The following is a 22,533-nucleotide window of genomic DNA, read 5'->3' on the forward strand; positions in this document are numbered from 1 at the left end:
ATGTAATTTCAATATATTTTCTAAGAAAAAAAATAGATGCTGTTGGATAACTAGAAAACTTTGTTTTGCTGCTTGGTATTTCTGAATGTTCTTATGTAAGGCAAACGTTTATCTCTTGTGTCTTCCAATAAATAGTTATGGACTGGTGATTTTAGCCGCAGCCTGGTATCTTGGTGACAGTCCATGTCTCATCTATTATACTTTGATAACAGTAGAGGATAATGGTTACCCTACGTGTGATAATGTTATCGTAGAGGTCACCCAGTATAATCCACCATTTCAGGTAATTGACATGCTTTACATGGGTTTTGTGTGTGTGCATTCTTTATTAACTATTTGCTCCTGATCCTAAACACGCTTTTGGAAATGTATCACACTGGCTGGATTTACATGCTGCATTAAAATGAGAGCTGCATCCAGCATGGCTTATGCTCAGGCATGATGGGAGTTGTAGCAACATCTGCAGGGCCAGAGGTTGCCCATCTCCATGAGTACATGTTTAGTGTGATATATATATATCTCAGAGTGGCTACTGTTAAGACTTTCCTAAGACAGTCTTAGGACACAGGGAGTTTTTTGTGTGGAATTTTTATTACCATTTATTTTACATGTTACATATTTTACATTTTATTTTGCAAGCAGCCTAGAGTCTTAGGAAATGCAGCCTGATACAAATCGAAATATGCATCTAGTATTTTATTTTGGAAAATTAAGTAGAGTTGACAACACCATTCACAAAGCTGTCACTTGCAGCCTGCTTTTCCTGTCCCATTGGGCCCAAACCATTAGATGTACCAAGCAGTATTACATCTATGCATTGGTGTGAAGCCCAACAGGTTGAAGGTAATAAGCTGTCTGTACTATGTTAGTATCAGATATTAGAAATGTTCATGCCACTCATTGTAACCCTTAATGAAACAAATTTCAGCCTGAAGAATTGATGTGTCGTTTAGTAGTCCCAGATTTCTCTAGCCATGCTGCCTATCTTTACACAGAAGATGAAGTATTTGCTTGCTCAACTGGAACAGGAAGAACTTCTTTGCCTCAGGAGAAAATGACATTCTGTGTTCAAGGTAAGAACCCTGTTAAGAACCTGAGCTTTGAATGCATGGGAAGTAGTTAATAAGCCAATGAGGTTGTTTTCATTCTGTTTCCAGAACTGTTGAGCTTTTACAATTTACTGTATATACTTATTGATGAAAATTATCTTGGGTTTATCAGCAATGCTTCATCTTGCCACTGACTCACAGTGCAATCCTATATACATGTCTACTGAGAAATAAGTCCTATTGAGTTCAGTGGGACTTACTTCCACGTAAGTGTGTATAGAATTGTAGTTTGATTGACCTATTCAGTTATGACCAATATTCAGACCAATCATGCCGCCTGACAAGATCGGCCACACAAGGCCTTCTCTCAGTCCCGCCAACCAAAGCAGCTAGGTTGGCGGGCACTAGAGAGAAGGCCTTTTCAGTGGCGGCCCCCACCCTCTGGAACTCCCTCCCACAAGATCTTCGGCACATCTCTTCCCTGAATATGTTCCGCAAGGCCTTAAAGACCTGGCTTTTTCAGCAGGCTTTCGGGACTTCTGGGGAGGCTTAATATTCTTCTGTTTTAAATGCCTCCTATTATGTATTGTTTGCTCTTATAATTTATATATTTCACTGTATTTTTATATTGTATTCTGCCATATTTATTGTATGTACGTCGTCTAGAGTGGCCACTGGCCAGATAGGCGACACATAAATTAAATTTATTATTATTTTTATTATTATTATTATGCAACAAACAATGAAATCTGAGTTTTAAGAACAATCCCTATTGTGTTGTATAGAGTTTATTATCTTTGTAGGCATGGGAACTTTTTAATAAACTCTGTCTATCACCTTTGTCACCTGATAGCTCTGAAAACCAGGCCTTGCAACCTTTTACACAGCTTAGCAAATCAACATTTAAGGTCCACAGTATGACATCCATTAATGGTGCTGATGTTGTGTGTTTTTTCCTACTTTAGGTGATAGAATTTTAGGAGCAGGTTCCTGTAGTGGATTTCCTATTTTCTTTACTAGAAAAACTGGACTCGTAGCCATATATTCCAGGGAAAATATTACTGTGCTTCCTGAAGATATTGAGGATTCTTTGACCTCCTCTGTAGCTGAGACAAATGATGAGGTAATAAAACAAAAGCAAGAAGAGAAAAGGCTACCCTAATTGTTTTAATAGTAAAGGTGTGTAATTTTGTTAGGTAATGTAGTTCTTTCAAAGTTAGCATTTTTTGCCATTTCAAATCATGTTTTTGTGGAAGGGTTATTCCTCACTTTAGGACTTTTACATTTTTCTTTCTCTTTAAATTTTGTTTTAGAGTACTGCATTTGATGCTGCTTCCAGAATGGATATTATAGCGCAAGAGGATCAGACTAAAATGTTGAAGTCTGCTTTCTTACAGTTTTGCAGGTACAAAATAAATATGGTGTTGAATAGCTTTCATTCTGGGGAGCATAGTGTACTTGTACAACTTCAGTGGTATAAAGATATTAACATTTTAGCATTATCTTTACAGAGGGTGAGATCCAATGTAACGTGAGCAGGCATCCACTTGTGCGCTCGGGCTGCTTCTCCTTCTCCTTGCAGCCATTCACACACCCAAAATCTGCTCCAGATTTTGGAAAACCTTCTGGAGCAGAGCTTGGGGGCATACCAGGGGGCTGGAGGAGGAGAAAAGAACCAGAAGTTCTATTACACAAGGGGATTTCTGTTGCACAAGCAAGCAAACACAGTTGGATGTCACCAGTAGTTTTCTATTTGTAGGATAATGTACACTGAAGAATTGGCCTCATTTCTTGAGGACGCCATGTATGCTTCCTTGAGTTGTATGATGAAAGAAAGGTAACCAATAAGTGTAGTGTATAAAAGTAATTAGTTGCTGGAAATACTTATTTTACAAATATTGGCTCAAAACTTTAATCAAATAGATCTGCAAAACTTGTTTTAAAAAATGCTAATCTGAAACGTTATTAATAGAACTTGCGGGAATTGTATTCTGCAAATCCCTTAATTATGATGTCTTGTACTTTTAAAAGTTGTGGCACGTCAGTTTGTATTTAGCGTTCAAAATACAGTAGCAGTCGTATTTCTATAGTGAGCGAAACTGTAAAAACAAAGGATTAGATCAAAGAACCACTTTTAGAGTCCCAATGCAATAGTAACTAAAAACAAATACAATTTAAGGTACATCTTTTAAAAAACAATTTAAAACACAATTAAAAAATTTAAAACAATATAAAACACATGCTAAAATGCCTGGGAGAAGAGGAAAGTCTTGACCTGGCGCCAAAAAGATAACAGTGTTGGCAGCAGGCGCCCCTCATCAGGAAGGTCATTCCATAATTTGGGGGCTACCACTGAGAAGGCCCTCTCCCTTGTTGCCATTCTCCGAGCTTCCCTTGGAGTAGGCACCCAGACGAGGGCCTTTGACCTTGAACGTAGTGTACAGGTGGGTTCGTATCGGGAGAGGCGTTCCATCAGGTATTGTGGTCCCAAGCCGTGTAAGGCTTTATAGGTCAATACCAGCACCTTGAATCGAGCTCAGAAACATAAAGGCAGCCAGTGCAAGCGGGCCAGAATCGGTTTTATAGGTTCGGATCGTCTGGTCCCTGTTACCAATCTGACTGCTGCATTTTGCACAAGCTGCAGTTTCCGAACTGTCTTCAAAGGCAGCCCCACGTAGAGTGCATTGCAGTAATCTAATTTGGAGGTTACCAGAGCATGGACAACTGAAGCCAGGTTCTCCCTGTCCAGATAGGGATGCAGCTGGGCCACCAACCGAAGTTGGTAGAAGGCACTCCATGCCACTGAGGCTACCTGAGCCTCAAGTGACAGATGATTCTAGGAGAACCCCCAAGCTACGAACCTGCTGCTTCAGGGGGAGTGCAACCCCATCCAGGACAGGGTGGACATCCACCATCCGGTCAGAAGAACCACCCACTAGCAGCATCTCAGTCTTGTCTGGATTGGCCCTCAGTTTATTAGCCCTCATCCAGTCCATTGTCGCAGCCAGGCACCTGTTCAGCACATTGACAGCCTCACCTGAAGACGAAAAGGAGAAATAGAGCTGCGTGTCATCGACATACTGATGGCAATGCACTCCAAAGCTCCGGATGACCACATCCAACGGTTTCATGTAGATGTTGAACAGCATGAGGGACAGAACTGACTCCTGCGGAACCCCATACTGGAGAGTCCAGGGTGCCGAGCAATGTTCCCGAAGCACCACCTTCTGGAGGTGACCTGCCAAGTAGGAGCGGAACCACTGCAATGCAGTACCTCCCACTCCCAACTCAGCCAGTCTCCCGAGAAAGATACCATGGTCGATGGTATCGAAAGCCACTGAGAGATCAAGGAGAATCAACAGAGTCACACTCCCCCGTCTCTCTCCCGACAAAGGTCATCATACAGGGCAACCAAGGCTGTTTCTGTGCCAAAACCAGCCCTGAAACCTGACTGAAATGGATCCAGATAATTGGTCTCATTCAAGACTGTCTGGAGCTGGCCCGCAACCACTCATTCAAGGACTGCTGCATCACCTTGCCTCCTCTAGGATGCACACCTTAACGTGGTGATGGGGTTTGAGAGTGCTGAAGAAGCTGAGAGCAATGCCATCGGGTCTAGACCAAGAGGCTAGACTCCTAGCAGGGGCACACCAGGTGGAATGGTCAAAGTTGAAACACCAGACTAAGATGCATCCAAACCCAGAAGAAGGCAATGGTAAACCATCTCGGAATACCTCTTACCATAAAAACCCTATGAATAGTGTCCAAAATGCAACACAAGATAGTGCTGGAAGATGAGAGCCCCAGGTCAGATGGCACTCAACGAGCTACTAGGGAAGAACAACGGACAGGTAGTGCTGTGACTAATGACACAGCTGGGTCAAAGCCGAAAGGAAGCCCAGAGGCTGATGCTCACAGATGCAAGAGGAGAGTCTGGAGTTGTACAACGCACACAATAGGAACTTGGAATGTGAGAAGCAGGAACCAGGGAAAGTTAGAAATTGTCAAGTAAGAAATGGAACGCATCAACATTACAATACTTGGCTTGAGTAAATTAAAATGGACGGGAACAGGACACTCAATCAGGCAACTACAAAATATTTTATGCAGGAAAGGAGAAATTAAGAAGAAATGGAGTTGCTTTAATAGTGAGAAGTGATGTAGCAAAAGCAATTAGGAGCTATAACGCAAGGTCTGAGCGAGTGATATCAGTGAAATTAAATGGGAAACCTATTAATATAACCATCATCCAAGTCTACGCTCCAATGGCAAACACAGAAGAGGAGGAATTGGAGATTTTATGCAGAAGTACAGGAAGAAATTGATCACACACCAAAACAAGATATGCTGATAATCATGGGGGACTGGAATGCAAAAGTAAGGAACAGAGACTAATTAGAAATTGTGGGGAAATGGGGTTTAGGACATAGAAATGAAGCAGGAGACTTACTGAATTGTTTCTTGCAAACACATTTTTTGAGCAACCGAAAAGACAACTCTACATGTGGACATCACCAAATGGTCAATATAGGAATCAAATTGATTATATAATTGGGAGCAGAAGATGGAGAAGTTCCATACTTTCTGCAAAAACAAGACCAGGAGCAGACTGCGGTACAGATCATGAACTGGTTGTATCAAAAATCAGAGTAAAGCTAAAGAAGAAGAACAAAGCAAACAATGCCAAATTACAATTTAAATAACATCCCAGAAGAATATAAAGATCAAATAAGGAACAGATTTGAGGCTTTAAGCTTAGCTGATAGAGAACCAGAAGAACTATGGACTGAAGTCAGAGACATTGTCAGGGAAGAATGCAAAAAGACAATACCTCTAGTTAAAAAGAGAGAAGACCTCAATGGATGACTGAAGAAACTCTTCAGATGGTTAAAGAGAGAAGGAAAGCAAAAGCAAAAGGAGAGAGAAACACTGTCAGAACCCTAAATGTAATTATACAGCAACTAGTACATAGGGACAAAGAGAACTATTACAATAGTTATTGTATAGAAAGAGAAGAAGACAACAAAAAGGGAAGAACAAGAGCCCTATTCCAAAAGATTAGAGAAATGAAAGGGAAATATAAACCAACAGTAGGGATGTTGAATAATCAACAGGGGAACACATGACTGAGCGTGATAAAATAAAAGGAGGATGGAAGCAATACACTGAAGAATTATATAAAGAGATACAAGGATGACAGTTTCATTCATGGAGGAACCGTATCATGAAGAAACAGAAATATTAGAATGTGAGGTGAAAGCTGCTCTTAAAATACTTGGAAGAAGCAAATCACCAGGAACAGATGGCATACCAACAGAGTTGCTACGAGCTACTGAGACTGAATCTGTCCAAATTTTGACAAACATTTGTCAAGAAATATGGAAAACTAAACAATGGCCCACAGACTGGAAGCATTCAATATATATCCCAATTCCAAAGAAAGGAGATCCCAGGGAATGCAGTAATTATCAAACTGTTGCCTTAATATCCCACATAAGTAAAGTAATGCTCAAGATTCTAAAACAAAGGTTCTTGCCATATATGGAGAGAGAAATGCCAGATGTCCAAGCTGGATTTAGAAAAGGAAGAGGTACCAGAGATCATATTGCAAACATACGTTGGATAATGGAATGGGCCAAGGAATTTCGGAAGAAAATCACCCTGTGCTTTATAGATTAAAGCAAAGCCTTTGACTGTGTAGTTCATGAAAAACTATGGAATGCTTTAAAAGAAACAGGGGTGCCACAGCATCTGATTATCCTGATGCACAACCTATACTCTGGACAAGAGGCTACTGTAAGGACAGAATATGGAGAAACCAATTGGTTTGCAGTCGGAAAGGGTGTGAGACGGGTGTATTTTATCACCCAATTTTTTGATATATATGCAGAATATATCATATGGAAAGTGGGATTGGACCAAGATGAAGGAGGTGTGAAAGTTGGAGGGAGAAATATAAATAACTTAAGATATGCAGACAATACCATTCTACTAGCAGAAACCAGTAATGATTTGAAACGAATGCTCATGAAAGTTAGGAAAGCACAAAAGCAGAACTATGTAAAAGCAGGATTATGTAACTTTAAAGTTGACAATGAGGACATTGAACTTGTCAAGGATTATCAATACCTTGGCACAATCATTAACCAAAATAGAGACAATAGTCAAGAACTTAGAAGAAGGCTGGGACTGGGGAGGGCAGCTATGAGAGAATTAGAAAAGGTCCTCAAATGTAAAGATGTATCAGTGAACACTAAAGTGAGGATCATTCAGACCATGGTATTCCCGATCTCTATGTATAGATGTGAAAGCTGGACAGTGAAAAAAGCGGATAAGAGAAAAATCAGCGCATTTGAAATGTGGTGTTGGGAGAGAGCTTTGTGGATATAGTGGACTGTGAAAAAGACAAATAATTGGGTGTTAGAAACCAGAGCTATCACTAGAAGCTATAATGATGAAACTGAACACATAATGAGAAGACATGATTCACTAGAAAAAAGCAATAATGGTGGGAAAAACAGAAGGAAGTAGAAAAAGAGGAAGGCCAAACAAGAGATGGATGGATTTCATAAAGGAAGCCACAGACCTGAACTTACAAGATCTGAACAGGGTGGTTCATGACAGATGCTCTTGGAGGTTGCTGATTCATAGGGTATCCATAAGTCGTAATCGACTTGAAGGCATATAACAACAACATTTTTTGTTGTGAGCTGCCTTGGTTTCCAGTCAGCAACCCTACCTCACAGGGATGTTGGAAAGACTCCATATATACACACAGTGGAGATGTAAAATACATACACCCCATGTAATAGTTTATTGAAACCATTTGGTCATTGCAGAACATTTTTTAAAAATCACTATAATAAAATAATAAAAGCAGCACTACCTCAGTAACCCCTGCCTAATTGCTTTAAAAATAGGATTGGCTTTTTAAAAAATTAAGAGTTTTATTAACTCTTTGATTTCATGATAAATTTAACTATAGATAAATTGTAATTGACTTGAAGGCATGTAACAACAAGAAGCATCCCCTTGCAAAAACTCTCCTTTAATCTGCTCCTGATGACTGGGGGACCTGCCAGGACTGCATTCAGTATACAGGAGCAGGGGTCCACAAAGGAGCATCTGTCTCCATTAGGAAGTGTGATAATATAATTTGAGAGAGCGGTCCTATTCTATTCTGTTTTCAGCTGAATAAAGTCTTTAAAGTTGGTGAGCGTACAGTAGATTGGCAGTTGTTTAGACAGGAACTTCCTCAGAAAACAGGGAGATGGATTCCTTTCCTGTGATATGAAAAGGGGGGGTGAAAACCACCTCCCAGCATTAAGTATGTTGAGGAGGAAAGAGAGTTAGAAAACAGCTGACTTCCCCTGCTTTGCACACAAGACAAACTCTATTGTTGTCCTCTTCTGTCATGGCACAAGTTCACAGGGAGCAGACAGAGCACTCCAGCATGCCCAAGTTATATTGGCTGTAGTTGTGATCAGAGCTTAGACTCCTGTCATGCTGGCCTCCAGTAAGACAGTTGCAACACCTGTGCTCATAGCACCCATGGCACCTTCTGCTATCTTTCCAGCCAGGGTCAACATCATTCTCACATAGTAGACCTGCAGTACCAGATGTGGTCCCCCAGAGGGCGCAGAATAACATTGAATGCTTGTAAGAGTTGGATTTGGAGAAAAAGGGGATGTTATAAATATAGCACCAGCAGCTACAAACCTTGCTGTGGATCCCATTGATTGGTCTCGGGTAGCTCTCACCTAGTGCCCCTCCCAACAATCAGATCTCATCTTTTGTTAGACCTGCACTTGTCCACAAGACTTGATAGGCTGTTATGGCAGATGTAGTTAAAAAGCTAGTTCCTAAACAGTTTATGCACTCACACCAAGCCTCTGGGATCATCTTCTTCTGCTCCTCAGGGCCACCCTTCAAGGGAGACATCAAAGCAGGGAAAAATCAGTCCATCCCAGCGCCAAACATTCTGTTTTTGTTCATTGCTCATCTGCAGAGGAAGCAGGTTTTTGTTATTCCACGGGTTAGCATCTTCATGGAAAAAGAGCAGCACTGCACATGCCCTAAGGGCCGATAAAGAACAGCCTGTGCAAAGTCCAGAGCCTTATTTCTCCCCCATTGCTTCAAACACCAACCACCAGGCCAACAGTTACTTCATGAGGTATCTGACCCAGGTGGGCAGACGCATCAGGGCCTCCTGTATGTGTTCTTTCCAACTTCTCTCTACTACGACAAGTCTTTCGCAAAATTCAATTGGAGAGCTGTCAGAAAGTCCTGATGGTCTTCTACTGGCCCACAGAATCCTGGTTTTCTAAACTTGTCTGGCTAGTAGACCCTCCATCATAGTTTCTGCTAATCAAGCCAGACTTTCTCCCACAAGGACCCCTCTAAATTCAGATCTAGCATGACTCCAGCTTTGCTACCTGGAAACCAAACAGAGAGCTCTCCTGAGGGCAGGTTTCTCATCAGAAGTGGCCATGTGGTCCTCAGCCAGCATTTTCACAAGCCATTTCAAGCTAAACCATCATCGTCAGAGACAGCTTTTGAGAAGACAAGTTCTACAGCACATGCTCCCGTGTCGCCATGCAGCCACCTGAACCCACACAAAACAGCTCTGATACCTCTTCTTGAACACCTTATGTCCAAGAAAGAAAGGAACTTTGCTCGTTATCATGAACATTGCTTCTGGTGAGGTATTGGGAGGTTCCACACACTCTTAAATGGCTACCACAATTTCACAAACTAATCCAGCTTTGGAAGCCAACTACTCTGGTCTGTGTTTCCTTTTATTTTTTCCTCTGCTCCTTTTATGGATTATTTTCCTGATTCCTGATGTGGTTCTTCAGTCATGGAAAAGAACTGAAGGACTAGCAGAGGGAAATGTCTCGGGGGGGGGGGGAGATCTGGTCAGAAGTTTCCTGCCATCCGAGCAGTTGGAGGGATTGTAACCCACTTGAACATCTTCCGATGTGCAACCAGAAGCAATATTCTCAGTGAGAACCATCTTTCTATTATAAGGGTTGATTTATCAGATCTTTTCCTTCATTTCAGGAATGATGTGAAAGGTGCACAGATTATTGTTGCTGAGCTCTTTCCACCACATGCAGATTTAGTTCTTGATTCAGACCTGGACAGAGCTGTGACTCAGATCAGTGAGAATTTGATGGATGATTATCCTACATCTGACCCACGATGGGCTGAATCAGTACCTGAAGGTAAGGAGCCTTGCATGAACATTCTGACTATACAATCTGAAGAATGTGGTCATGTATGATGTGATTTCTACAATATGTGTGGTGATGAGTATACGGAGATGGAATCTTCCTGAACACCAATGATTGTGTCATCTCTGTACGTTAAGGCTAAGAGAGATATTCAGAAACATCATAAGTTTAGTTCTTCCTGGGATTGTTCCTCTTCAAATTGGAGGCAGAAGCATTCAAACATATCATCCCCTATTTTTGTTTGTTTATTTAACAGTCTAGTAAAAGTGAGCTTAAATTTATCATGAAATCAAAGAGTTTATAAAATTCTGTTTTTTAAAAAGCCTTATCTCTGCAATATAAATATTTTTAAAGCATCTAAAATTTGAAATAACCTTTAACCCTGTTCCTTATCACAATTTTGTACAGAAGCTGCTAGTTTTCCCAGTTCTTCTATCCTTCTCCTTCGTCAGCTGGACAATAAAGCAAAGGCCCATTCTCTATTCATTGATTTTCTTCGACAGGTAAGCTCCTATTGTTCACGTGGGAAAAGGGGTAATATCCATTGTGGCCTAAGAATCTTTTTATTTACAATTATCTCTATCCAAGGTGGGTCTGTTTGGACGTCTGGGCAGTTTTCCAGTAAGAGGCATGCCAATGGCAACGCGGTTGTTACTCTGTGAACATGCAGAAAAGTTATCTGCAGCCATTGCTCTCAAGAACCATCACTACAGATTGCCAGATGTGGTCAATGCTGCAATACAGAATGCTTTGATCAAAAGAGAAAGTGACATTCCGTCAAGTCTAACTCCTGCAGATGTTTTCTTCAGAGAGGTGAAATAAATAAATTTTTCTTTATCTAAAATCGCATTTATGATTTTCTGTAGGAATTGCATTTCATTTTGAAGTATGGGAATCCATGTAACATCCTAGAATTCTTCTTTTAGATCCATAGTAAGTGTCTTGGAACAGGGACAAAAAGTTCAACAGGCATTCATGGAATACTTTTCCACTAGCAAAGTGTCTGATTAAAATTTCCCATATTTATGGTTCCGTTTGAATAGTGAAAATTAAATGCCAAAAAAAGCTGTTTGTGAGCAGTCTAAACCTCTGATGGAGAGCAGCAGTTCTACCACCGCATCTGCAGCCCTGCTGCTGAAGGAGTTTGATTTATGGTCACTTCTTTCTAACCTGATAGTCCTTCAAGATGTTCCACAAGCAAGGTTCTTGGGCCTGAGAATGGAAGTCAAATTATTGATACCATACCAGCATACCAGAATTGAGATGATTAATACAGTTTATTAAGGTTACAGAAAAGAAGTCTACTAGTTAGTTAAAGCAATAGATTATCATACAAGCAAAGAGAATGGGAAACAAGACCTCTCCCGAAGAGAAGACAAAATCCTGGGCTCTTGTACTTGGTATTACCGGTGCAACCAAACCTAAGTTCATACTTCACTATATGACACCAAGCATTATAAATTTTTCCATTGGCCAGACTAACCTTTAGGCTCTTATTGCTTTTCACTCCCCACTTTTCCCAGTTCTGTTCTTACTCATGTCAATCTACATGTATGCTTCCCTGTTCGTGAGCCCTAAATAATCAAACTGCACTTAGATCATCAACTGAAGGTTCTTTGGTGCATTGGTCAAGCTGTTCCCCAATGTTCACCACTACTTGATGTTTATAGTTTTCATACTAGTGGTTCCTCTTTTCCCCAGGTTCGAACATGTCACCTCTTCTTCGTCTGACCATTATACCATATGTCAACAGCCCAGATTTAGCTCAGCCTGTGTGTTTTTTCACTTGCCCATCTTTATCAGTCAACAAGATACCAACAAGTTATTGTAGGCCCAAGACATCCATCTCCCCTTTTCTCCTTCTGTACTTATTTTGATACAAGCCTTGAAGCAGCGTTGCAAAATCTTTCCTGCAGGCATCTTAGCTATAAGATTTTTCTACCCATAATCCTTTTAACAATTAGACGTAAGCCAGACAGACACAATGGGATTCATGGTCTCACTGCACACACTGGCTAGGGCAGAAGGAAAGGGACAATTCATCACAACGTTTTTGCTATGTCAGTTCCAGGCTGGCACAGCTGGTGCCTGTGGTAGCTTCTTGGTGGTTATGGCAGAAGAATCTGCAGTAGTTCTTTCTGCCAGCAGAAGCTAGTAGATGGAGGCCTATGTGCCATCCTGCCCCCAGCCATCAACATCAAACAGGTTGGTGTAAGATTACACTCTTAATGTGCTAAGTTAAACTCTTAATCTGCTGAGTACATAAAATATCTAACTGAATGATTGCCCTACACCTGATTGATAATGTTAATTGTCAGTGTTCCTTTTTTGTTTCTATTTTTCAGGTGTCACAGATAGATACTATTTTTGAATGTTTACTGGAAAAGGAAAAACAAGTCTTGAAGAATACATCAGTTCAGTCTGAGGAATGGGCTGAAATAGTTATCAATGTAAACAATATCATAAAGGTACCATATTTCAAAAATAAAGAGTGGTAAAAATCCAGTGACCTAGCAAATGGTGGGCATAATCCACCCAATTAAGTGATTTTACATCTGATTTTTTTCAGTAGGAAAGTTAAGTATTTTGCTTAAATCCCTCCAAATGGAAGAAAATGAGATTTAAAAGGGATCATGCCCTAATTCAGGGGTTGAATAAGAAATGGGAAATTACCAGTTCTAGGTTACATATTGAATTACAATGGAGGAAAGAGAATAATGTCAATTTCCCGGTATAACTTCCCATCAGACGAAGAAAAGGTATCGTAATACAGGATACGTAAATGTAAAATGTTTGTTAAAATGTAAAATATCAATGCTAATAATCTTAACATAACCCATATATTACAATATTGGGAAAACAACAATCCCTGTTTGAGGGTAGGAACAATTTGAGAGGACTCTCCTGTTCTTGATTTTTTTTTAATGCTCTTCATTCTCAGTAGCACCTTATGATATGTAAAGAATTGTTCCTGTATACAATTATTCACCATTTTTGAAAATGGACTGTTGTTTTCTACAAAAGATCACTTGTCTTGATAATACAGTGGGACCTTCAACAAAACATTGCCGTATACGTATCCTCCCTTCTAAAGGGGTGCTATTCTGGGTTCCACCCAGCCATTCCCCCCAAGCAGGGGGCATATCACACACACATTCTGTATTTCCATTTCAACTGTCCGTCTTCATTTATTCCTCAATGGGTTGTTTGGTTTTGGTTTTTTGCCCCATTACTGTTTTTTAACACATATTTTTGAACTTCTGCAAACCTCAGGGATCCCCTCAGCATGCTGAAACATTCCTGTTGTTTCTGTTTCCTTTTTTGCCTTCAAGCCTGCCAGCACTTATTAGCTGACTTTGCTATTGGGAGGAGTGATGTTAAAAAATGGCAAGTGTTGATAGTTAAACCCCCACAAAAAATCATTTTGGTAAGGTCCTGTGTGTTCTTTGTCATGTTCTCTAGGATATGCTACAAGCAGCCATCCAAGATCGCCAGTCTAAAGCGTCTTTATATAAAATAAGAGAACCACTCGAAATGGAACCAGAGTATGTTCCATGGACAGGTGAGAATAGTGAAACGTTATGCAAATTGTTTTGAAACACAATATTTATTATTTACATAATACTTACAAACAGAAGAGTACTTTATTAGCCTTTAAAATTGTTGCCCTTGCTCTAAGTCTGAAACTAAATGGTGCCTTGTTTCATATATACTGTATATATCACAGGTTCCCTTGTGTGTAAATCTAAAAATTTTAGTGTTAAATATTTCTTACATCCTACCTGCTTGTCACCATTATGGTGTATAATGTGAGGCAGACAGCTGTCTGTGCAACCTAATATAAGCATTTGTTTACTGGGGGAGATAACATTAGGATGCTATTAATATTTTAGATGGTTTGCCCTGGAAGCTTATGCCAAACTTAGTTGAATTAAATTGTAAACTCTTTTTTATAGCATTTTAGCATAAATGTGATTTCTCAGCCATGATTTGGACTTCTGCCTGTTTTCATTCTGGGGACTGAATGATTCTGAGGGCTGAGTGATTCTGAGGCCCAATCTCTTTTTTGCTGGGTACAAAGATTGGCCCTGTGAACCATTCCTAAGAACATTACAGCAGAAAATGCCTGACTACTATAGCTTAACTTCTGTGCTTGCATAAAAATTACATACAACTAAAGTGTGCATAGTAGAGCTGGCTTTGCAGCTAATGGAAAAAATCGTATCTAGCCTGCTGTGGTGATACATTGCCCAATGCTTTTTAGGTGTTTTGCACATCACAGAATTAAAATCCTAAATGGGAAGTGTCAAGAGATTGCCCCCTGGGGTCCTTTGACCTCAGCAACACCAAGGGGGTGTCTGCTTCAGAGAACAGTCCCAATTCCCTGGGCCGCTGCTTCCTGAGCAAACACTCACTTTCCCAGGGTTAGTTTATACCTAACGCCAACCCTGGAAGGTAGACTGCCACCACCCCTTTAAATAGTCCCTTACTCTGAGTAAGGGGAAACTCGGAGTACTATCTGAAATCTTAGAGCAGATCTATTGTTAAACTCCTTGCTCCGAAGCATGAACCTAAATTAATCAACAGTAGTCAGCAGCGTGTGGTCAAGGACTGGATTTAGAGTCATTAACTCCCAAGTAATACACACCAAATAGAGAAGGTAGTTTATTTAAAAAGGAAAGAAAGATACATGTAAAAAAGAGCAACATTACTTCCCTTTAAAGCCCATTACCCTCAATGTGGCTGAGTAAGAGATACATTTACATAACACTGAGAGATTCAAACAGACAAAAATAACAAAGCTTACCTATCCTGGCTAATACTCACTTCAAGTTGAAAGCCTGGTTCCCAATGGCTTACAAGCGTCTTCAGGCGAGTCAAGGTAGATGGAATAGGGAACAAGAAACTGAAGGATCATCCTTCATCTTATGGGGTTTGGGGTGTCAACAGGGAGGGGGCAAGTTAGCCATCCTAGGCACCCCTTCCGTGATCACCTTCTTTGAAGATAAGGAGGGCTAGACAGTCACACCAAGCGGTCCCTGATCTGCAATACCCAAACTCCTGACTTTGATCTTAGGAAGCAGATAAGAGATAACAGATAGGACTCAGCTGCATCTTCTTGACATTAGCAATATGCAGCTGTCTGGCACTAAAACACTTTTTTTCCCCAGCACAGAGTGTCCCGGAGGTCTTTGCAACAAAGCCCCCCAGAATTCCCTCTGGTTGAGCCATTTTAGCTTGACCAAACTTAGCTATTCTTGACAGGAAGTATAACAAATCCTACGTATAGATAAAGTGTATGACATGCTACAGCTTCCTAGTGCATGTACACATGTGTAGTGACATAAAATGATCTACATACAGAATGCGTATTATTTTCTACCTGGAAATGAAGTGATCTTTAGTAGCCATAGTGTTAAAGCTATAAAGGAAGGAAGGCTACATTTTAGGTTTTTATGTAAAGATGAATGTTGTCGGAACAAGTTTTGCTCCTTTTGTTTCAAACCGTCTCCTATCTCCCAAACTTTTCAGATCATTCTGTGAGGGGAAAGGTGATCACGAGTGCTGAATTGGCACTGAGCTCTAGCAGCGGTCTTTTCTCCTCCTGAGCCATAGGTTTGGCTCAGCTAGAATTACCAGTGCTAACTTGTTTCTCTCTTTGCTGCACTGTTGTTCCCCTGAAAGACTTGGGCTGGGGAATGCCGCTTTACTATGGAAATAGTAAATATGCTTACTGTTTAATTACCTTTTGCTTCTACTGAAGACCTTCCTCTTTCAACAAGCCTTTCAAGTAGAGATCTTATCCGAACCTGTGTTGGAATGACTTTTTTAGATGTTTTTAAAACTTTTTTTAAACGATTATTTGTTCTAATATGTTTTAAAATCTTTTGTTTTTAAGATGTTTCAGAGTGTTTTTACTGTTCTTGTTTGCCACCCTGGGCTCCTTCCTCCAGCAGGAGTAAGGTCAGGGTATAAATGTAATAAATAAATAACTTCCCCTCTGTATGCTGTCATATCAGTTTGCAGATTTCATATGTCAAGTATACTAATGTCTTAATATTTTTCTGGCCTTCTCAAGCATCTGTTGGTGTGCGGACGGCAATAATAAATCAACATGAAATCATTCTGAAGAAGGTCTATCCTCAGATTAATAGTAAGCTTCGTAGCATAGTGACAGAACAGCTGGTGGCACTGCTAGATTGCTTTCTGGATGGTTATGTTTCTCAGCTTAAATCTGTGGACTGCCCAGAGTATCAAGAACGGTATAACAGTCTGGAAATGGAATATACGCAGAAAAGATCAGAGCTATTGTCACCACTACGTAAGTACTGCTGTTATTATATAAGGTGCTGTTGAAGTTCCTGCTGTGGCTTGCAGTCTAATATAGTATGCCACAAAAAGGACTGGGAATGGGAAGGCAGAGGAACATACTCTTCTTTTTTTCTTTCAGTCTTCCTAGGAATGGTTATGAATTATTTTTAGCTTTCCGAGCAGAATTTTCATTCAAGGCTTGCAACACCAAATAAAAAATGTGGATTAGAATGCTAAAACAACGTGGACTACAGTCCTTAAGTGTTTTAATTCTAGGCAAACTTAGGTTGCTTTTCCTTAAGGGGGAAGATCATGTGCAAGGTATTATAACAATGAATGAAAGCGAGACTGGATTATTGTCAGCACTTAATTCTTTGGTTAGGAGTTGAACACTATGTTCACAGTCTACATGCGTGCTCGCAGTCCAGACAAGAACAAATAGTAATTAGCCAAATCCCTAAGCCACTTGAAAACTTTGGAATTTAAGAAGCAGTTGTGGGAAGTTGTGTTCTTTTGGAAAGCTTTTGTGAATGAGTCTTTCAGAACAATTCTGAAGTAATGGACTATGCATTATTTCAGGATTTTGTAGTACCCTGTTAAGGACTCCTTTCAACAGCAAATGAATCCAGTATAAAACCGGGTGGTAGTGTCTGTTGTGCCAGGATTTCAGAAAGGTTATTTTGGAATTCGTCTTAAATTGTAGAAGCTTTACTGGTACCAAGACCATATCACTCCCAGCTTCTACACCAGTAATGTTTATAGGCTGTTTAGGTCCTTTTCAATCACATTTTCATGCAAGCTTATTTGTTGTTTTTGTGCAGGATTCAGATATCTTCCCTTAGGAAACCTCTTCTGTTAGAGACTATTTGCATTTTCCTAGCAGTCCAATATTGGTTGCTGGGGGAAATGCAGTATTCTACACCCCCCCTCACTTAGCAAAATGCAGTTGTTGACCCTCCACTGACTGGAGGCTCTTTGATCCAGTAGAGCTTACAATATTGCTAATGGCAAGGGGACTATGCCCCTTGCAAATTTCCCTTACTACTTTATAATTTACTTATTTTTAAAAAATGATCTAGAGGCAGAGTGCCCTTGAAACCAAAACTCGCTCATCTTGTTTTTTAAAAAAGCTCGCAAGATAGTTATGTTTTGATCCTGTGTGTTTTTGTTTTTGTCTAGTTTCACTTGGACAGTACCAGCTAGCTGCTGCTCTGGCAGAAAAATACTGTGACTTTGACATTTTGGTACAAATGTGTGAACAGACTGACAACCAGACAAGATTGCAACGTTACATGACCCAGTTTGCTGATCAGGTAATGTTCTTTATTCACTCCAAGCGAACAGGCTTTTTATGTCATAGGAGAAACCTTTAATTTGCTATAGGTTTTTTTTCCAGAATTATGACAGTACAGGTTTTTTTTCTGTTACAGAAATAGAGTATCCAAGGTCCTCATAATTTACAGAGAATAACCAGTCTTGCTTATGGGGCCAGTCCTATCATCAGGCAAAATGAGGCAGCTCCCTCAGGCAGCAGATGCTGAGGGCAGCAGTGAGATGTTGGAGAACAGAGCTGTGTGTGCTGCATGCCATGCCCTACACTTCCTTAAGCTAGACTACTGTCCTCGGAAACAGTAGGAGATGCTGTCCTCTCACCAGTGATTCAACTGCCAGTCCTCTTAGCTTCTGTACATGGAATTTGGGGGCAGGCACCATCTTATCCTTTGCTTCAGGCAGGAAAATGTTTTGGACCAGCCCTGCTTTCTTGCATCCTACTGAGCTTCTGTCCCATACGCAGATGTAGCATTCAGGACTTAAACTGGAGGTGTATGTTTTACAAGCCATTGTGTAAAGTATACAGCTTGCAGATCTGGCAAATAAATAAAGACCAAACAAAACTGGCATAACAGGAAAACACTTGATGTAACCATATTAGAATGTAAAGGGACAGCATGTGTGCAACTGGCTTCAGGGTTGCATTGACCTTTCCACCTTTAGGAATGACCACCAGATGTCCACACTTGGGTCATCCTGGTGAAGATGGAGCAATGAAGGACGCAGTGGTAGACCAGGCATATAGCTTGCTCTTTGAAGCCCCTGGAGAAATACTGAGCGTTGGCATGAGAGGAAATAAACCCTCATAGTCTGATCAAAACAGGATAGTGTATTGTTAGAAGCCCACTTTCCTCTGACTGATGAAAGTAAATTGGTCCAGTAGATAGGGCAGCTAGAAAATAACTACTGAAGAGGGGTAGAGCTCTGGTCTGTAGCATCATACAGAAAAGGGTAAGCCGAGTTGGGTCCTTCAGAGATTCCCAGTAGAAGGTAATGAGTGAGACAGAGCAATAATCAGGGGCCAGGGCTCTTGTTGCTGCTGTCCTCCCCCTACTCCCTGCCCAAATATGCTACAGTTGTGGTGAATACTGCAGGAAAGGGAGTCCTGAGTGGAGGGGAGATGCTCTAAAGGAATTGCATATCATGTCCACTTCTGGAATGAGAACCACCTTGCCAAGGAAACAAACTAAGCAGAGATTTTATCCATTCTAAAGCTCTCAGTGTGTCTTCCTCAGAGCTTAGGGCTGAAACAGACAGTTCACAATTGGAGAGAAAGTGTTTACCCATGTAAACTTTCCACACCTCTCATTACGCTTTAGATACTTTACATTTGAATGGGTCAAAAGGCACGTCATTACTCTGCCTATGAATCCTCTACCCTGTCTATTACATGTGGTGACCACATATGAATGAGCTGATGATGCCTGTGGTGAATGCAGTAAGATATGATAGGGCATGCATGGAGTTTTGGGGTGAGACCCTTCACCTGTGACTGTGTTTGTTTCTGGTGCAGGCCTTCAGCCATGCTTCAGCTATAGGACTAGCACAAGGACACTGGTGCTAAGTTCTGAAAACACATGAGAATAACAGTGGGCAGGATGCATTGAAGTTTGACCATTTGTACAAAAAGCTTACATTTATATATATATAACACAAGTTGCAGTTTTGCAAGCTGACCACATTCTGTTGCTTTAGAATTTTTCAGATTTCCTCTTCCGTTGGTATTTGGAAAAAGGAAAACGAGGAAAGCTGTTATCACAGCCAGTTGCTCAGCATGGCCAGTTGGCCAGCTTCTTACAAGCTCACGAGCACCTCAGTTGGCTACATGACATCAACAGCAATGATTTGGAAAAGGTATGCTTTATAATAAAACAAAGTACTTGTAATAGGTAGCTGCTCTGTGCTTGGTACAGGCCCCCTCCAAAGTTAGACACTGAGACTGCACACAGACACCCCACTTTGGGTAATATCAGGAACAGGTTGAGACCTGTATATTTGCACCTACCATTTTGGTTGCATTCCACCACCATTTTTTGTTCCATATTTGTAAAGTGTGGGGTCTTCAAAGCTCTGTTTTTTTAATGAAATTTGTGAACTTATTTAATATGCCTCAAAGGAGCTGATCCAGAGGTGCACTTCCGCAAGCAGAACAGCTTCTTCTGACTCTGCAGAAGTTCCATGCTGGGTTTTAGTTCTCTTTTGTCATGTAGTGTGCTTCTGAAAGCGCACAGCATTGTGCAGTCCTTGCACAAAGACCTGCATAACTTCATAACATGTGTACTAGCACAAGACAAGGTGTGCTGTGTTGTGAAAGAACTGTTGGAAGACTTGGCACAACAGTTTGCAAAACAATGTCACTATTTCTTCTGCTGCTGGTGTATCTCTGGATCTCACCCCATGTAACTTTAAAACTCTTGTCTAAAGTAAAAATAGTATGCATGACACAATCCTGTTCTTTGAAATCATGACACAGAGATAATTTGTAACCTCTTCAGATATTTCTGCAACCTACAAGACATAGTATTATACAACTTTTTTCTTTATTTCACTGAGGTTATTCTATTAGCTTTGGGTGGTATTCAGTGCTATTCCTACACACATTGAACTTAATAGACATGACTAACTTAGGTTCATTAATTTCATTGGGCCTACTCTGAGTAAATTGTAAATTGTGAGCTGTTAGGTTTCTTTAGATTAGACAGATGAATGTGCTTGATTTGTTTTATTAAACTTCAAAATATAAACTTTTTAAAAAAACTCCTCAGCTAAATACTGACATGGTATCAGCAAGTTATAAATCGGGTACTTTGGTGTATGAACCTTTTTGTAATTTCTGTCCTTGCTGTCTAATTTTGGTGGACCCAGTCACTATTTTGGTGAATTTCTCTTCTTTTTGATCATTGTAATTATGATAATTCAAAACATTAGGTCAGGGATGCGGGACCTCTTACCCACAGGCAAATCTTTGCTGGCCAGGCTTCCACATTTGGCCCTTGAGGTCATTTTCATGGAACCACGCCCATCTGTTCCACTCCTAACGTCATAGATGGCATCAGGTGTGGGACAGGTAGAGATGTGGCTGCAGAAAGCAGGACCGAACTCCCCATACTTCGGCTGATCTCCCCCCCAACAGACAAACTTTAACAGGTGGGTGGAACTGTCATCAATACGACATCAGATGATTTACCAGCAGATCGGCCTGCTCACCTGTCAAAGTTGGCCCTTAGCGGAGGAAGGGGAATAAGTATCTGGCCCACTAGGCCAAAAAGTTTCTCCATCTGTGCATTAAGTAATGGGTTAAAGTGCTGGACTATGATCTGGGGGACCAGGGTTCGAATCCCCACACAGACATGAAGCTGAGTGGGCCAGTCACTGCCACTCAGCCTCAGAGAGAGGCAGTGGTAAACCCTCTCTGAATACCACTTACCATGAAAACCCTATTCATAGGGTCGCCATAAGTCGGGATCGACGTGAAGGCAGTCCATTTCCATTTTTCAGGTTTTTTGGAGAAACATGCTAGAAATAATAAAAGTGATAATGTATTTAATATAATAAAAGTAATAATATATTTCTAAAATATATGTAAATACTTTTCTTTCATAAAAGGCTTGTGTTGACATGCTTCCTATTTTCAGTGACTATTTTAATCTCTGTTCTACTCTATTGTGAACCAGTTTAACATTTTTCCTATGTTGTGTTTTATATGATGTTATTGCCAAAGAGTTCTATAGGTTTAGTGTAGGATAAGAAGAAAACTCATCTCAGCAGTCTCAGAATTTGAACACTGTTCTTATGAAACATTACTCTGATGTATCATTATCATGAAAATTACTATTTTAAAAAAATCTGTTCAGCATCTATCTATATAGTTACACTTTTGGTTTTCTCTCAGTTGAAATATTAACGTATTTTTGTCAATGTTAGGCTCACCGAACACTGCAGAATTTAGCAAATACAGAAAATCGGTACTTTGCAAAGAAGAAAACCCTTCTTGGCTTGAGTAAACTAACTGTATTGGCTTCTGATATATCCGAGGTGATGCTGAATGAGAAAATTGAAGGTACTTTTTTTTCCCAAGGCAAATTTTAAAATAATGTTTTGCATATATGGAGGTAGCCCTTCATTTGTTAAATCTATGGATCTGTTGTGATGATAGCAGTATGGTGGTTGAATGACAGACGCCAGTGCTTTGGTTTCTGAAGCAGTTTGTCTGTTTCCCACTGAACTTCCTTGCTGCTAAAATATAAACACAGATATCTATGAAAACCTTTTTCAATCTTACTGCTGTTGCTCCAATAAGCTATTATTATCCACCTTGCCATTATTTTTGGAATATACTTTATATGTCCTTTGTGCAACATCTGAATTAAGGTGGTTTTGTCACTTTAATTCAGTGGATAATGTATTGCATTGCAGCTATAATTTGGATCTCTACTTTTAAAACAAGTTGCCTATTTTAAAAACGGTCATCAAGGTGTTACAGAATTTTAAAGTGAACTTCAGTACAGAAATGTGAGCAGAAAACAGATCCTGTGTCATGAAATATTTTTGCTGTCTTTCCACATGGTTATCAAGAACTTGGGATGTAGCTATCAAAAAGCACA

General features: G+C 40.3%; 1 protein-coding gene and 1 long non-coding RNA gene across 5 annotated transcripts in view; one reads left to right on the plus strand and one right to left on the minus strand.

Annotated features, from left to right (window-relative positions):
• NUP133 (nucleoporin 133) overlaps nt 1–22,533 on the plus strand; it is a 45,419-nt gene that overhangs the window by 10,923 nt on the left and 11,963 nt on the right. Inside the window, exons 9-21 of the mRNA XM_061624481.1 lie at nt 136–283; nt 929–1,073; nt 2,015–2,172; nt 2,363–2,454; nt 10,113–10,276; nt 10,694–10,788; nt 10,874–11,098; nt 12,631–12,753; nt 13,748–13,847; nt 16,365–16,607; nt 17,777–17,910; nt 19,625–19,783; nt 21,854–21,989. Of these exons, the coding sequence (XP_061480465.1) occupies nt 136–283; nt 929–1,073; nt 2,015–2,172; nt 2,363–2,454; nt 10,113–10,276; nt 10,694–10,788; nt 10,874–11,098; nt 12,631–12,753; nt 13,748–13,847; nt 16,365–16,607; nt 17,777–17,910; nt 19,625–19,783; nt 21,854–21,989 (1,922 nt within the window). The remainder of the gene's footprint in view (nt 1–135; nt 284–928; nt 1,074–2,014; nt 2,173–2,362; nt 2,455–10,112; nt 10,277–10,693; nt 10,789–10,873; nt 11,099–12,630; nt 12,754–13,747; nt 13,848–16,364; nt 16,608–17,776; nt 17,911–19,624; nt 19,784–21,853; nt 21,990–22,533) is intronic.
• Nucleotides 17,877–22,533, minus strand: part of LOC133383558 (uncharacterized) — a 30,691-nt gene continuing 26,034 nt past the window's right edge. For 2 of the 4 annotated variants that reach the window (XR_009762330.1, XR_009762334.1), the window contains 2 exons: nt 21,357–21,445; nt 17,877–18,464 (listed from right to left, as the gene is read on the minus strand). This is a non-coding gene — a long non-coding RNA (uncharacterized LOC133383558). The remainder of the gene's footprint in view (nt 18,465–21,356; nt 21,446–22,533) is intronic. The other 2 variants (XR_009762331.1, XR_009762333.1) reach the window with 1 other exon arrangement.

This window comes from Rhineura floridana, chromosome 4 (genome assembly GCF_030035675.1).
Source record: "Rhineura floridana isolate rRhiFlo1 chromosome 4, rRhiFlo1.hap2, whole genome shotgun sequence".
NCBI lineage: Eukaryota > Metazoa > Chordata > Lepidosauria > Squamata > Rhineuridae > Rhineura > Rhineura floridana.